A 17,709-nucleotide genomic window follows, 5' to 3' on the forward strand; every position below is an offset into this window, starting at 1 on the left:
ACATGTACACCCTGACAGGTATACACACACACACTCACATATACACACTGACAGGTATACATACACACACACTCACATATACACACTGACAGGTATACATACACACATATACACACTGACAGAGATTATTATTTTATTTTTTTATTATATACACACACACCTAGTCACATATACACACTGACAGGTATACACACACACACACACACACACACACACACACCTCACATATACACGCTGACCGGTATACACACACCTACTCACATATACACACTGACAGGTATACATGCACACATATACCTACTCACATATACACACTGACAGGTATACATACACACACTTATACACACTGACAGGTATACATACACATATACCTACTCACATATATACACTGGCAGGTATACATACACACACACTCACATATAAACACTGACAGGTATACATACACACACACACTGACAGGTATACATACACACATACCTACTCACTTATACACACTGACAGGTATACATACATACATAAACATACTGTATACCTACTCTCATACACACTGACCGGTATACATATACCTACTCACATATACACACACTGACAGGTATACATGCACACATATACCTACTCACATATACACACTGACAGGTATACATACACACACTTATACACACTGACAGGTATACATACACATATACCTACTCACATATATACACTGACAGGTATACATACATACACACATATAAACACTGACAGGTATATACACACACACACATATATAAACACTGACAGGTATACACACACACACACACACTGACAGGTATACATACACACATACCTACTCACTTATACACACTGACAGGTATACATACATACATACATACATACTGTATACCTACTCTCATACACACTGACCGGTATACATATACCTACTCACATATACACACACTGACAGGTATACATACATACATACATACACACACACACACACACACACACATATACCTACTCAAATATAAACACTGACAGGTATACATACATACACCTCTTCACATATACACACTGATGGGTACAACTATGCTGCAGTGTTATCGGTAGTGTCCAGGGAGCAAAACACTGCAAATCATTAGTATACAGTACACATACATACACATACACACAACCCAGCAGGGAAATCACTCTGTAGCATAAAAGCATATCTGAAAGGAAGATTAATCAATGCAAAAAAATAAGATTTTACTCACCGGTAAATCTATTTCTCGTAGTCCGTAGTGGATGCTGGGACTCCGTAAGGACCATGGGGAATAGCGGCTCCGCAGGAGACTGGGCACAACTAAAGAAAGCTTTAGGACTACCTGGTGTGCACTGGCTCCTCCCTCTATGACCCTCCTCCAGACCTCAGTTAGGATACTGTGCCCGGAAGAGCTGACACAATAAGGAAAGGATTTTGAATCCCGGGTAAGACTCATACCAGCCACACCAATCACACCATACAACTTGTGATCTGAACCCAGTTAACAGTATGAAATACAACGGAGCCTCTCAACAGATGGCTCATAACAATAACTATAAACAAATATTGCAGACAATCCGCACTTGGGACGGGCGCCCAGCATCCACTACGGACTACGAGAAATAGATTTACCGGTGAGTAAAATCTTATTTTCTCTAACGTCCTAAGTGGATGCTGGGACTCCGTAAGGACCATGGGGATTATACCAAAGCTCCCAAATGGGCGGGAGAGTGCGGATGACTCTGCAGCACCGAATGAGAGAACTCTAGGTCCTCCTCAAACTTGTAGAACCTTGCAAACGTGTTTGACCCCGACCAAGTAGCTGCTCGGCAAAGTTGCAAGGCCGAGACCCCTCGGGCAGCCGCCCAAGAAGAGCCCACCTTCCTCGTGGAATGGGCTTTTACTGATTTAGGATGCGGCAGTCCAGCCGCAGAATGTGCAAGCTGAATCGTACTACAGATCCAGCGAGCAATAGTCTGCTTAGAAGCAGGAGCACCCAGCTTGTTGGGTGCATACAGGATAAATAGCGAGTCAGTTTTCCTGACTCTAGCCGTCCTGGAAACATATTTTCAGGGCCCTGACTACGTCCAGCAACTTGGAATCCTCCAAGTCCCTAGTAGCCGCAGGCACCACAATAGGATGGTTCACACGAAAAGCTGATACCACCTTAGGCAGGAATTGGGAACGAGTCCTCAATTCCGCCCTATCCCTATGGAAAATCAGATAAGGGCTTTTACATGACAAAGCCGCCAATTCTGACACACGCCTGGCCGAGGCCAAGGCCAACAGCATGACCACCTTCCACGCGAGATATTTTAGCTCCACGGTTTTAAGTGGCTCAAACCAATGCGACTTTAGGAAATCCAACACCACGTTGAGATCCCAAGGTGCCACTGGAGGCACAAAAGGGGGCTGAATATGCAGCACTCCTTTAACAAAAGTCTGAACTTCAGGCAGTGAAGCCAGTTCTTTTTGGAAGAAAATCGACAGAGCCGAAATCTGGACCTTAATGGAACCCAATTTGAGGCCCATAGTCACCCCTGACTGTAGGAAGTGCAGGAATCGACCCAGCTGAAATTCCTCCGTTGGGGCCTTCCTGGCCTCACACCACGCAACATACTTTCGCCATATGCAGTGATAATGCTTTGCGGTCACATCTTTCCTGGCTTTGATCAGCGTAGGAATGACTTCCTCCGGAATGCCCTTTTCCTTTAGGATCCGGTGTTCAACCGCCATGCCGTCAAACGCAGCCGCGGTAAGTCTTGGAACAGACAGGGCCCCTGCTGCAGCAGGTCTTGTCTGAGCGGTAGAGGCCATGGGTCCTCTGAGACCATCTCTTGAAGTTCTGGGTACCATGCTCTTCTTGGCCAATCCGAACAATGAGAATAGTTCTTACTCTTCTCCTTCTTATTATCCTCAGTACCTTGGGTATGAGAGGAAGAGGAGGGAACACATAAACCGACTGGTACACCCACGGTGTCACTAGAGTGTCCACCGCTATCGCCTGAGGGTCCCTTGACCTGGCGCAATAGTTTTCTAGCTTTTTGTTGAGGCGGGACGCCATCATGTCCACCTGTGGCCTTTCCCACCGGTTTGTAATCAGCCGGAAGACTTCTGGATGAAGTCCCCACTCTCCCGGGTGGAGGTCGTGCCTGCTGAGGAAGTCTGCTTCCCAGTTGTCCACTCCCGGAATGAACACTGCTGACAGTGCTAACACGTGATTTTCCGCCCAACTGAGAATCCTTGTGGCTTCTGCCATCGCCACCCTGCTTCTCGTGCCGCCCTGTCGGTTTACATGGGCGACCGCCGTGATGTTGTCTCACTGGATCAGCCCTGGCTGGCTTTGAAGCAGGGGTCTTGCCTGACTTAGGGCATTGTAAATGGCCCTTAGTTCCAGAATATTTAAGTGTAGGGACATCTCCTGGCTTGACCATAGTCCTTGGAAATGTCTTCCCTGTGTGACTGCCCCCCAGCCTCGAAGGCTGGCATCCGTGGTCACCAGGACCCAGTCCTGTATGCCGAATCTGCTGCCCTCCAGAAGAAGAGCACTCTGCAGCCACCACAGTAGACACACCCTGGTCCTTGCAGACTGGGTTATCATCCGATGCATCTGAAGATGCGATCCGGACCACTTGACCAACAGATCCCAACTTGTCCAACAGATCCCAACTTGTCCAACAGATCCCACTTGCATGGAACCTTCCGAATGGAATTGCTTCGTAAGAAGCTACCATTTTTCCCAGGACTCGCGTGCAGTGGTGCACCGACACCTGTTTTGATTTGAGGAGGTCTCTGACTAGCGATGACAACTCCTTGGCCTTCTCCTCCGGGAGAAACACCCTTTTCTGTTCTGTGTCCAGAACCATCCCCAGGAACAATAGACGCGTTGCAGGAACCAGCTGCAACTTTGGAATATTCAGGATCCAGCCGTGCTGTTGTAGCACTTCCCGAGCTAGTGCTACTCCGATCAACAACTGTTCCCTGGACCTCGCCTTTATAAGGAGATCGTCCAAGTATGGGATAATTATAACTCCCTTTTTTCGAAGGAGTATCATCATTTCGGCCATTACCTTGGTAAATACCCTCGGTGCCGTGGACAGACCAAACGGCAACGTCTGGAATTGGTAATGACAGTCCTGTACCACAAATCTGAGGTACTCCTGGTAAAGAGGGTAAATGGGGACATGCAGGTAAGCATCCTTGATGTCCAGTGATACCATGTAATCCCCATCCTCCAGGCTTGAGAAAACCGCCCTGAGCGATTCCATCTTGAACTTGTATCTTTTTATGTATGTGTTCAAGGTTTTCAGATTTAAAATGTGTCTGACCGAACCGTCCGGTTTCGGTACCACAAACATTGTGGAATAGTAACCCCTTCCTTGTTGAAGGAGGGGTACCTTGACTATCACCTGCTGCGAATACAGCTTGTGAATTGCCTCTAGCACTGCCTCCCTGTCCAAGGGAGTCGTTGGCAAGGCAGATTTTGGGAAACGGCGAGGGGGAGACGTCTCGAATTCCAGCTTGTAACCCTGAGACACTACTTGTAGAATCCAGGGATCCACCTGTGAGCAAGCCCACTGATTGCTGAAGAACTTGAGACAGGACCCCACCGCACCTGGCTCCGCCAGTGGAGCCCCAGCGTCATGCTGTGGACTTTGAGGAAGCAGGGGAGGACTTTTGCTCCTGGGAACTGGCTGTATTTTGCAGCTTTTTTCCTCTACCTCTGCCTCAGGGCAGAAAGGACGCGCCTCTAACCCGCTTGCCCTTCTGGGGCCGAACGGACTGTACCTGATAATACGGCGCTTTCTTTGGCTGTGAGGGAACATGGGGTAAAAATGCTGATTTCCCAGCTGTTGCTGTGGAAACTAGGTCCGAGAGACCATCCCCAAATAACTCCTCACCCTTGTAAGGCAAAACCTCCATGTGCCTTTTAGAATCTGCATCCCCTGTCCACTGCCGAGTCCATAAACTCCTCCTGGCAGAAATGGACAGAGCATTTATTCTAGATGCCAGCCGGCAAATATCCCTCTGTGCATCTCTCATGTATAAGACAGCGTCTTTTATATGCTCTATGGTTAGCAATATAGTGTCCCTGTCTAAGGTATCAATATTTTCTGACAGGGAATCTGACCACGCAGCTGCAGCACTGCACATCCATGCTGAAACAATAGCTGGTCTCAGTATAATGCCTGAGTGTGTATAAACAGACTTTCTCTATCGTCCTAAGTGGATGCTGGGGTTCCTGAAAGGACCATGGGGAATAGCGGCTCCGCAGGAGACAGGGCACAAAAGTAAAGCTTTTACAGGTCAGGTGGTGTGTACTGGCTCCTCCCCCCATGACCCTCCTCCAGACCCCAGTTAGATTTTTGTGCCCGGCCGAGAAGGGTGCAATTCTAGGTGGCTCTCATAAAGAGCTGCTTAGAGAGTTTAGCTTAGGTTTTTTATTTTACAGTGATTCCTGCTGGCAACAGGATCACTGCAACGAGGGACAGAGGGGAGAAGAAGTGAACTCACCTGCGTGCAGGATGGATTGGCTTCTTGGCTACTGGACATGAAGCTCCAGAGGGACGATCACAGGTACAGCCTGGATGGTCACCGGAGCCACGCCGCCGGCCCCCTCACAGATGCTGAAGCAAGAAGAGGTCCAGAATCGGCGGCTGAAGACTCCTGCAGTCTTCTTAAGGTAGCGCACAGCACTGCAGCTGTGCGCCATTTTCCTCTCAGCACACTTCACACGGCAGTCACTGAGGGTGCAGGGCGCTGGGGGGGGGGGCGCCCTGGGAGGCAAATGAAAACCTTTAAAAAGGCTAAAAATACCTCACATATAGCCCCAGAGGCTATATGGAGATATTTACCCCTGCCTAAATGTACTAAATAGCGGGAGACGAGCCCGCCGGAAAAGGGGCGGGGCCTATCTCCTCAGCACACGGCGCCATTTTCTGTCACAGCTCCGCTGGTCAGGAAGGCTCCCAGGTCTCTCCCCTGCACTGCACTACAGAAACAGGGTATAACAGAGAGGGGGGGCAAAATAAATGGCAATATATTAATATAAAAGCAGCTATAAGGGAGCACTTAATCATAAGGCTATCCCTGTCATATATAGCGCTTTTTGGTGTGTGCTGGCAGACTCTCCCTCTGTCTCCCCAAAGGGCTAGTGGGTCCTGTCTTCGTATAGAGCATTCCCTGTGTGTCTGCTGTGTGTCGGTACGTGTGTGTCGACATGTATGAGGACGTTATTGGTGTGGAGGCGGAGCAATTGCCAAATATGAGGATGTCACCTTCTAGGGGGTCGACACCAGAATGGATGCCTTTATTTGTGGAATTACGGGATAGCGTCAACTCGCTTAAGCAGTCGTTTGCCGACATGAGGCGGCCGGACACTCAATTAGTGCCTGTCCAGGCGCCTCAAACACCGTCAGGGGCTGTAAAACGCCCCTTGCCTCAGTCGGTCGACACAGACCCAGACACAGGCACTGATTCCGGTGGTGAAGGTGACGAATCAACCGTATTTTCCAGTAGGGCCACACGTTATATGATTTTGGCAATAAAGGAGATGTTACATTTAGCTGATACTACAGGTACCACTAAACAGGGTATTATGTGGGGTGTGAAAAAACTACCAGTAGTTTTTACCGAATCAGAAGAATTAAATGACGTGTGTGATGAAGCGTGGGGTGCCCCGATAAAAAACTGCTAATTTCAAAGAAGTTATTGGCTTTATACCCTTTCCCGCCAGAGGTTAGGGAGCGCTGGGAAACACCTCCTAGGATGGACAAAGCGCTAACACGCTTATCAAAACAAGTGGCGTTACCCTCTCCTGAGACGGCCGCACTTAAAGATCCATCAGATAGGAGGATGGAAAATATCCAAAAAGGTATATACACACATGCAGGTGTTATACTACGACCAGCTATTGCGACTGCCTGGATGTGCAGTGCTGGGGTAGTTTGGTCAGAGTCCCTGATCGAAAATATTGATACCCTGGACAGGGACAATATTTTACTGTCGTTAGAACAAATAAAGGATGCATTTCTTTATATGCGTGATGCACAGAGAGATATCTGCACACTGGCATCACGGGTAAGTGCTATGTCCATTTCGGCCAGAAGAGCTTTATGGACACGACAGTGGACAGGCGATGCGTAGAGGAGTTATTTGGGGTCGGTCTATCGGATTTGGTGGCCACGGCTACGGCCGGGAAATCCACCTTTCTACCTCAAGTCATTCCCCAACAGAAAAAGGCACCGACCTTTCAACCGCAGCCCTTTCGTTCCTTTAAAAATAAGAGAGCAAAGGGCTATTCATATCTGCCACGAGGCAGAGGACGAGGGAAGAGACAGCAACAGGCAGCTCCTTCCCAGGAACAGAAGCCCTCCCCGGCTTCTACAAAAGCCTCAGCATGACGCTGGGGCTTCGCAAGCGGACTCGGGGGCGGTAGGCGGTCGTCTCAAGAATTACAGCGCGCAGTGGGCTCACTCGCAGGTAAATCCCTGGATCCTGCAGATAATATCTCAGGGGTACAGGTTGAAATTAGAGACAGAGCCACCTCGCCGTTTACTGAAGTCTGCTTTACCAACGTCCCCCTCAGAAAGGGAGACGGTTTTGGAAGCCATTCACAAGCTGTATTCTCAGCAGGTGATAGTCAAGGTACCTCTTCTACAACAAGGGAAGGGGTATTATTCCACTCTTTTTGTGGTACCGAAGCCGGATGGCTCGGTAAGGCCTATTCTAAATCTGAAGTCCTTGAACCTGTACATAAAGAAGTTCAAGTTCAAGATGGAGTCACTCAGAGCAGTGATAGCGAACCTGGAAGAAGGGGACTTTATGGTATCCTTGGACATCAAGGATGCGTATCTCCACGCTCCAATTACCCCTCACACCAGGGGTACCTCAGGTTCGTTGTACAAAACTGTCACTATCAGTTTCAGACGCTGCCGTTTGGTTTGTCCACGGCACCTCGGGTCTTTACAAAGGTAATGGCCGAGATAATATTTCTTCTTCGAAGAAAAGGCGTATTAATTATCCCATACTTGGACGATCTCCTAATAAGGGCAAGGTCCAGAGAACAGCTAGAGATGGGTTTAGCACTATCTCAAGAGGTGCTAAAGCAGCACGGATGGATTCTGAATATTCCAAAATCCCAATTAATGCCGACAACTCGTCTGCTGTTCCTGGGGATGATTCTGGACACAGTTCAGAAAAAGGTTTTTCTTCCCGAAGAAAAAGCCAAGGAGTTATCTGACCTGGTCAGGAACCTCCTAAAACCAGGAAAGGTGTCTGTACATCAATGCACAAGAGTCCTGGGAAAAAATGGTAGCTTCTTACGAAGCAATCCCTTTCGGCAGATTCCATGCAAAGGGATCTGTTGGACAAATGGTCAGGGTCGCATCTTCAGATGCACCTGCGGATAACCCTGTCGCCGAGGACAAGGGTATCCCTTCTGTGGTGGTTGCAGGAGGCTCATCTATTGGAGGGCCGCAGATTCGGCATGCAGGATTGGATCCTGGTGACCACGGATGCCAGCCTGAGAGGCTGGGGAGCAGTCACACAGGGAAGAAATTTCCAGGGAGTGTGGTCGAGCCTGAAAAAGTCTCTTCACATAAGCATTCTGGAACTAAGAGCAATCTACAATGCTCTAAGCCAGGCGGAACCTCTGCTTCAAGGAAGACCGGTGTTGATCCAGTCGGACAACATCACGGCAGTCGCCCATGTAAACAGACAGGGCGGCACAAGAAGCAGGAGGGCAATGGCAGAAGCTGCCAGGATCCTTCGCTGGGCGGAGAATCACGTGATAGCACTGTCAGCAGTATTCATCCCGGGCGTGGACAACTGGGAAGCAGACTTCCTCAGCAGACACGACCTTCACCCGGGAGAGTGGGGACTTCATCCAGAAGTTTTCCACATGCTATTAAACCGTTGGGTAAAACCAATGGTGGACATGATGGCGTCTCGCCTCAACAAAACACTGGACAGGTATTGCGCCAGGTCAAGAGATCCGCAGGCAATAGCTGTGGACGCGCTGGTAACACCTTGGGTGTACCAGTCGGTATATGTGTTTCCTCCTCTGCCTCTCATACCAAAGGTATTGAGGATTATACGGCAAAGAGGAGTAAGACTAGTGGCTCCGGATTGGCCAAGAAGGACTTGGTACCCGGAACTTCAAGAGATGGTCACGGACGATCCGTGGCCTCTACTTCTGAGAAGGGACCTGCTTCAGCAGGGTACTTGTCTTTTTCAAGACTTACCGCGGCTGCGTTTGACGGCATGGCGTTTGAATGCCGGATCCTAAAAGGAAAAGGCATTCCAGAAGAAGTCATTCCTACCTTGATAAAGGCAAGGAAGGAAGTCACCGCGAAGCATTATCGCCGTATTTGGCGAAAATATGTTGCGTGGTGCGAGCAGCGGAGTGCTCCGATGGAGGAATTTCAACTGGGTCGTTTTCCTACATTTCCTGAAATCAGGATTGTCTATGGGTCTCAAATTGGGATCTATTAAGGTTCAAATTTCGGCCCTATCAATATTCTTCCAAAAAGAATTGGCCTCAGTCCCTGAGGTCCAGATTTTTATCAAAGGAGTACTGCATATACAGCCTCCTGTGGTGCCTAAGGTGGCACCGTGGGATCTAAATGTAGTTTTAGATTTCCTCAAATCCAATTGGTTTGAACCACTAAAGAATGTGGATTTGAAATATCTCACATGGAAAGTGACTATGTTACTGGCCCTGGCTTCGGCCGGGAGAGTATCTGAACTGGCGGCTTTGTTTTATAAAAGCCCTTATTTAATTTTCCATTCGACATAGGGCAGAGCTGCGGACGCGTCCGCATTTTCTCCCTAAGGTGGTATCAGCGTTTCACCTGAACCAGCCTATTGTAGTGCCTGCGGCTACAGACGACTTGAAGGACTCCAAGTTGTTGGACGTTGTCAGAGCCTTAAAAATATACATTTAAAGGACGGCTGGAGTCAGAAAATCTGACTCGCTGTTTATACTGTATGCACCCAACAAGTTGGGTGCACCTGCTTCTAAGCAGTCGATTGCTCGTTGGATTTGTAACAAAATTCAACTTGTACATTCTGTGGCAGGCCTGCCACAGCCTAAATCTGTTAAGGCCCATTCCGCAAGGAAGGTGGGCTCATCTTGGGCGGCTGCCCGAGGGGTCTCGGCATTACAACTCTGCCGAGCAGCTACGTGGTCAGGGGAGAACACGTTTGTAAATTTTTACAAATTTGATACCCTGGCAAAGGAGGACCTGGAGTTCTCTCATTCGGTGCTGCAGAGTCATCCGCACTCTCCCGCCCGTTTGGGAGCTTTGGTATAATCCCCATGGTCCTTTCAGGAACCCCAGCATCCACTTAGGACGATAGAGAAAATAAGAATTTACTTACCGATAATTCTATTTCTCGGAGTCCGTAGTGGATGCTGGGCGCCCATCCCAAGTGCGGATTATCTGCAATACTTGTACATAGTTATTGTTAACTAATTCGGGTTATTGTTTAGGAAGCCATCTTTCAGAGGCTCCGCTGTTATCATACTGTTAACTGGGTTTAGATCACAAGTTGTACGGTGTGATTGGTGTGGCTGGTATGAGTCTTACCCGGGATTCAAAATCCTCCCTTATTGTGTACGCTCGTCCGGGCACAGTACCTAACTGGAGTCTGGAGGAGGGTCATGGGGGGAGGAGCCAGTACACACCACCTGACCTGTAAAAGCTTTACTTTTGTGCCCTGTCTCCTGCGGAGCCGCTATTCCCCATGGTCCTTTCAGGAACCCCAGCATCCACTACGGACTCCGAGAAATAGAATTATCGGTAAGTAAATTCTTATTTTCTATCAGCAGGTTCCTTGAGGGCGGCCGTGTCCGGAGACGGCAGTGCCACCTTCTTTGATAGACGTGTGCGCGCTTTATCCACCCTAGGGGGCGTCTCCCAGCGTAACCTGTCCTCTGGCGGGAAAGGGTACGCCATTAGTAACTTTTTAGAAATTACCAGTTTCTTATCGGGGGAAGCCCACGCTTCTTCACATACTTCATTTAATTAATCAGATGGGGGAAAAACCACTGGTAGTTTTTTCTCTCCAAACATTATACCCTTTTTTGTGGTACCTGGGGTAACATCAGAAATGTGCAAGACATTTTTCATTGCCGCAATCATATAACGGGTGGCTCTATTGGAATGTACACTCGTCTCCTCGTCGTCGACACTGGAGTCAGTATCCGTGTCGACATCTGTGTCTGCCATCTGAGGTAGCGGCCGTTTTAAGGCCCCTGATGGCTTTTGAGACGCCTGGGCAAGCACGAGCTGAGAAGCCGGCTGTCCCACATCTGTTATGTCGTCAAACCTCTTATGTAAAGAGTCGACATTATCACGTAATTCCTTCCACATTACCATCCATTCAGGTGTCGACCCCGCAGGGGGTGACATCACATTTATCGGCACCTGCACCGCCTCCACATAAGCCTCCTCATCAAACATGTCGACACAGCCGTACCGACACACCGCACACACACAGGGAATGCTCTGACTGAGGACAGGACCCCACAAAAGCCCTTTGGGGAGACAGAGAGAGTATGCCAGCACACACCAGAGCGCTATATAACACAGGGATTAACACTATAACTGAGTGATTTTTCCCAATAGCTGCTTATATATGTAAAACTGCGCCTAAATTTAGTGCCCCCCTCTCTTTTTTACCCTGTGTAGTCTGGAAACTGCAGGGGAGAGCCTGGGAGCGATCCTTCCAGCGGAGCTGTGAGGTAAAATGGCGCCAGTGTGCTGAGGGAGATAGCCCCGCCCCTTTTTCGGCGGACTTCTCCCGCTTTTTTATGGATATCTGGCAGGGGTATTTTTCACATATATAGTCTCTATGACTATATTATGTGATCTTTATGCCAGCAAGGTATTCTATATTGCTGCCCAGGGCGCCCCCCCCCCCCCCCCCAGCGCCCTGCACCCATCAGTGACCGGAGTGTGAGGTGTGCATGGGGAGCAATGGCGCACAGCTGCAGTGCTGTGCGCTACCTTGATGAAGACCGAAGTCTTCTGCCGCCGATTTCCAGGAAGTCTTCTTGCTTCTGGCTCTGTAAGGGGGACGGCGGCGCGGCTCCGGGACCGGATGACCGAGGCTGGGCCTGTGTTCGATCCCCCTGGAGCTAATGGTGTCCAGTAGCCTAGAAGCCCAAGCTAGCTGCAAGCAGGTAGGTTCGCTTCTCTCCCCTTAGTCCCTCGTAGCAGTGAGTCTGTTGTCAGCAGATCTCACTGAAAATAAAAAAACTAAAATATACTTTCTTTTTCTAAGAGCTCAGGAGAGCCCCTAGTGTGCATCCAGCTCAGCCGGACACAAAATTCTAACTGAGGTCTGGAGGAGGGTCATAGAGGGAGGAGCCAGTGCACACTAGGTAGTCCTAAAGCTTTCTTTAGTTGTGCCCAGTCTCCTGCGGAGCCGCTATTCCCCATGGTCCTTACGGAGTCCCAGCATCCACTTAGGACGTTAGAGAAATTTCTGGTAATGAACTCCTGGGGTATATTTACTAAACATTTTGCTGGCAGGATGGTTTTGCTACTAGTATTATTGCAGTTTTTTGTCCTGCGGGCGATACAGGCGACAATTGGTGGCATCACAGAGCTCCTGGTTAGTGAATATACCCATTGCCTTCTCTAGGTATCTGGTTTTTTTTTAGCAAGTACTGTAACTCAGGCAACAGTGATGACCTTCAATGGAGAAGGGAGCTCGCTCATTCCATGGGGAGGGGAGGGGGGGGGGGGGGGGGGGGTGCAGCCTATCCAGTCACCAGGAGCCAGTGACATCACTGAGAGTGCGGCCTATCCAGTCACCAGGAGCCAGTGTCATCACTGAGAGTGCGGCCTATCCAGTCACCAGGAGCCAGTGTCATCACTGAGAGTGCAGCCTATCCAGTCACTAGGAACCAGTGACATCACTGAGAGTGCAGCCTATCCAGTCACTAGGAACCAGTGACATCACTGAGAGTGCAGCCTATCCAGTCACCAGGAGCCAGTGACATCACTGAGAGTGCCCCCGGTTTGTGTAGGGGACAAGCAATCATGAATCCTCTCTTCATTATCCCATTATTTATCCAGGGAAGGCAGAGATGAGCCAATGAAACTGCATGTCATTTGTCTAATCCGTATTACTCCAGGACAGGCCAATCGCTGGTGCCTCATGGCATTCTTAGGCACTTGCTGATGAACTATAAATCCCAGCAGTTGTGGTGACATAGTGACATGTTACTTTTCAGTATATATATGGGGGTAACATGGTTACTGCCCCCTTCCGCCCCCCGGTGGCTGCAGCTCAGTGTTATTGTGGGGGAAAACAATTAAAAAGTTTGACCCAAAGACATTTTTTCATTATAACCCTTCCAAGAACCAAAATGGCAGGAACCTATTGCCCCGGACCTGCACCAGATAGTCTGCCCTCCGAATGCCAATTACCCTGTGGGTAGCGGTTGGTAGAATATACAGCCGACCCTCCGCAGTCACCTCCCGTACATGCCCCAGTACAAGCCACACACCATGGGGTAGTAAAGCTCACTTACCTAAGTTGATGGTGCAATCTCCGCCTCGCTCTACATACATGTGGTAAGTGAAGAAACAAGAGAGCGGCTTGAGTATCAGGCTGAGGATAGCCATCCCGCCACTGAAACGAAACAGGTCCCGTGCGGGGGTAGATTCTGAGGCTATTTCTGCCGACGCAAAGTAAAGGGCGAGAATCAATATGTCCAACACTATGGTGGTAGCCAGCCCGACCAGTAACTGCAGAGGAGACAGGGGTCAGTACAGTACATCACAGCCTGGGAGGTGAAAGGTCAGGGTTCATGATGGTCTTACCATAAAGATCGCATCAACCGAGTCTCTCTGCACAATTGCCCAGATGCCCATGGCCAGGACCGAGAAATTTGCCAGATAATAGGCATTTGGAAGCCAGGGGTAAGTACAGGCGCTGCAAGACATAAAGCAATGGTTGTGACGATGCATTGCTGCAACCACGCTGCGCGCTACGTTCCGGCACTGCCGCAACCACGCTGCGCGCCACGTTCCGGCACTGCCGCAACCACGCTGCGCGCCACGTTCCGGCACTGCCGCAACCACGCTGCGCGCCACGTTCCGGCACTGCCGCAACCACGCTGCGCGCCACGTTCCGGCACTGCCGCAACCACGCTGTGCGCCACGTTCCGGCACTGCCGCAACCACGCTGCAAGCCACTTTACGTTCCGGCACTGCCGCAACCACGCTGCAAGCCACTTTACGTTCCGGCACTGCCGCAACCACGCTGCAAGCCATGTTCCGGCACTGCCGCAATCACGCGGCAAGCCATGTTCCGGCACTGCTGCAATCACGCTGTACGGCACTGCTGTAATCACGCTGTACGGCACGTTCCAACACACTGTACGGCACGTTCCAGCACTGCTGTAATCACGCTATACGGCGCGTTCCCACGCTGTGCGCCACGTTCCGGCACTGCCGCAACCACACTGTGCACCACGTTCCGGCACTGTTGTAATCACGCTGTACGGCACATACTAGCATTGCTGTAATCAGGCTGTATGCCACGTTCCGGCACTGTTGTAATCACGCTGTACGGCACATACTAGCATTGCTGTAATCACGCGGTATGCCATGTTCCAGCACTGCTGTAATCACGCTGTACGGCACATACTAGCATTGCTGTAATCAGGCTGTATGCCACGTTCCGGCACTGCTGTAATCACGCTGTACGGCACATACTAGCATTGCTGTAATCAGGCTGTATGCCACGTTCCAGCACTGCTGTAATCACGCTGTACGGCACATACTAGCATTGCTGTAATCACGCGGTATGCCATGTTCCAGCACTGCTGTAATCACGCTGTACGGCACATACTAGCATTGCTGTAATCACGCGGTATGCCATGTTCCAGCACTGCTGTAATCACGCTGTACGGCACATACTAGCATTGCTGTAATCAGGCTGTATGCCACGTTCCGGCACTGCTGTAATCACGCTGTACGGCACATACTAGCATTGCTGTAATCAGGCTGTATGCCACGTTCCGGCACTGCTGTAATCACGCTGTACGGCACATACTAGCATTGCTGTAATCACGCGGTATGCCATGTTCCAGCACTGCTGTAATCACGCTGTACGGCACATACTAGCATTGCTGTAATCACGCGGTATGCCATGTTCCAGCACTGCTGTAATCACGCTGTACGGCACATACTAGCATTGCTGTAATCAGGCTGTATGCCACGTTCCGGCACTGCTGTAATCACGCTGTACAACGCGTTCTAGCCCTGGGACAACATCTGGGGAGCCGCTGGCTGCCTGACCCTGTACCGAAGTATACCATGGGCCATGACAATATGGCCGCACTGAGTCCCTCGTTACCCTGACACCAGGGGGCTTATTTACTATAACCTGGCGATTCTGATGCATGAAATGATTTCACTAGCAAAATGCGGCTAATAAATGCCCAGCATCAACAGGATCAGAAGTGTCAGGTTTTACATCCCGATGCTTAGTACATAGACCCCTTGGCTGATGTATAGGGGAATAGATTGTGCCATCCCATGTCCTGTGGTTTGCTCATGGCATCTCACTGTAATAGGCAGAGTGTTTTCTGTGGCATTACCCCCCCCCCCCCCACCATCATCATCATGATGCCCAGTATTCTGCCACCAATATGGCCGCCAGCAGCAACAACACTAACGCCCATGGGTAAGACTGCCATCAGCACCGCGCCGCATGCGTTCAGTACACAGAGGGCAGCGCTCCGGTAAGTGGCGCCAGTGATACTTACAATACAGACAGCAGCCAGTGCAGGAAGACAATCGCCTGGGGGGAAGGAGATAAATAGGTTACAGAAGAATAAGGGCTCATTCTATAGCGCAGTGCGGCATCTCCTCCGTACTCCGCCCTGTATACTGCGTAGATGTTACTGACGCACAAACAGGCTCTGTACAGCGGCCAGCGTAATGGCGGGAGCCTGGGTCTCAGCGCGATGAGAGAACATGGAATATAGAGCTCTATCGAGCGCACGTTCTTTCCTGCGCTGTTACATGAAGTGCGATTCCCTCCAGCTCTATCACATGCAGCACGAGGAGCAAGACGCTGCTAATACAACACACGCCCATCACGCTGCTGTGACATCACTGTGACATCACTGTGCCCTGGGCCAAATACTAAGGGAGGAAAAAGACAAGTCATATCACAAACCCCGGTGCTGTACACATATAATGTAAAGGACACATGTAAGACTACGGGCAGTGGGTGTCAGAGATAACCAATGACGGGAAGCGTCTTATTGTGCTGCGACGCGGAGTGCGGCAATATACGGATAACACAATGGCTGCAATCACAGCCTGGAAGCTGATGAGGAAAACCTGGCCCTGCAGCGATTGCGTAACAGGGACACTCCCCAGCTTTCTGGAGGATCATATGACAAATCTGCAGGGGTGCAGGGGATTACTCACCATTACGCCACCAGTCTGCAGCAACAAGTCACCGCTGTTTTTTTGTTCAGTTTGAAAACACTTCAAGGACAAGATGTTACTAAGCCTTGGAGAGAGATAAGTAGATGGGGATAAAGTACCGGCCAATCAAGCCCCTAACTGCCACGTTACAGGCTGTGTGTTGAAAAATGATAGCTGGGAGCTGATTGCTGGTACTTTATCTCTCTCCAAGACTTAGTACATAGACGCCTAAGAACTCTCCTCTCAGTGCTGCTGCTGTACCTATATGGGGGTCTGCTGTATGGGGGGAGGGGGCGGCTTGTAAACAATGTATGGGAACTGAAGGGCGTGAAACACGGATTGGCCCACCGTGTGAACCCTGACCCCTTTATAGCAAGGGTCTACACGCGCAAAGCGATGTGATTGGCTGTTGCGTGTTTAAAGTGGGGGCGGCATACTCAGCTCCATCGCCGGGGGTAACCCATCTCCCCTCACTAGCGTGGGCGACGTCAGAAGTGTGAGTAATTCAGGAGAAAGGAATAGAAAGGGGGCGCAGTCAGACGGGCGTCAGGTAACGACTTTGCTCTCCCCAGCCAGACCTGCAATGCGGACACAGCTGCTGCCAGATCATTGCTATGGGTCACTACAAACGTCCGGTTATTATTAACGCGTCAGGTGGGTGGATAGGCCGCATCGGCGCATAACCGCGTACAGCGCGCGGCTGTCTCCTGCATCGTAACCAACGCACTTCTGTCCTGCTACACGTGTGACTTCCCGGACATCAGGTCAGTGTTGTGCAAACCTGTAATGAAATCTCATTTCCCCTTCTGTGTGCAGTCATTAGGGGAAGTGATCACACGGGGCGACGACACAGCGGCCCAGCGTTCTATATCCTGCAGTGTCCTATCGTTACCTTGCCGTCCCTGTATACTGCACTCTGCCCCAGTATATGCCTACATCTCCGGGCTGCCGGGACGTCCCCACTGTCACACAGCTATATCCTGACAGTGTCCTATCGCTACCTGCCGTCCCTGTATACTGCACTCTGCCCCTGTACACTGCACTCTGCCCCTGTATATGCCTACATCTCCGGCTGCCGGGACGTCCCCACTGTCACACAGCTATATCCTGCAGTGCCCTATCGCTACCTGCCGTCCCTGTATACTGCACTCTGCCCCTGTACACTGCACTCTGCCCCTGTATATGCCTACATCTCCGGCTGCCGGGGACGTCCCACTGTCACACAGCTATATCCTGCAGTGC

General features: G+C 50.3%; 1 protein-coding gene across 1 annotated transcript in view; it reads right to left on the reverse strand.

Moving 5' to 3' along the window:
• Positions 1 to 17,709, reverse strand: part of AGTRAP (angiotensin II receptor associated protein) — a 27,141-nt gene that overhangs the window by 4,973 nt on the left and 4,459 nt on the right. Inside the window, exons 2-4 of the mRNA XM_063943876.1 lie at positions 15,795 to 15,829; positions 13,843 to 13,954; positions 13,551 to 13,767 (exon numbers count right to left, since the gene is read on the reverse strand). Coding sequence (XP_063799946.1) covers positions 13,551 to 13,767; positions 13,843 to 13,954; positions 15,795 to 15,829 — 364 coding nt within the window. The remainder of the gene's footprint in view (positions 1 to 13,550; positions 13,768 to 13,842; positions 13,955 to 15,794; positions 15,830 to 17,709) is intronic.

The sequence above is a fragment of the Pseudophryne corroboree genome, chromosome 10 (genome assembly GCF_028390025.1).
Source record: "Pseudophryne corroboree isolate aPseCor3 chromosome 10, aPseCor3.hap2, whole genome shotgun sequence".
In the NCBI taxonomy this organism is placed as follows: domain Eukaryota; kingdom Metazoa; phylum Chordata; class Amphibia; order Anura; family Myobatrachidae; genus Pseudophryne; species Pseudophryne corroboree.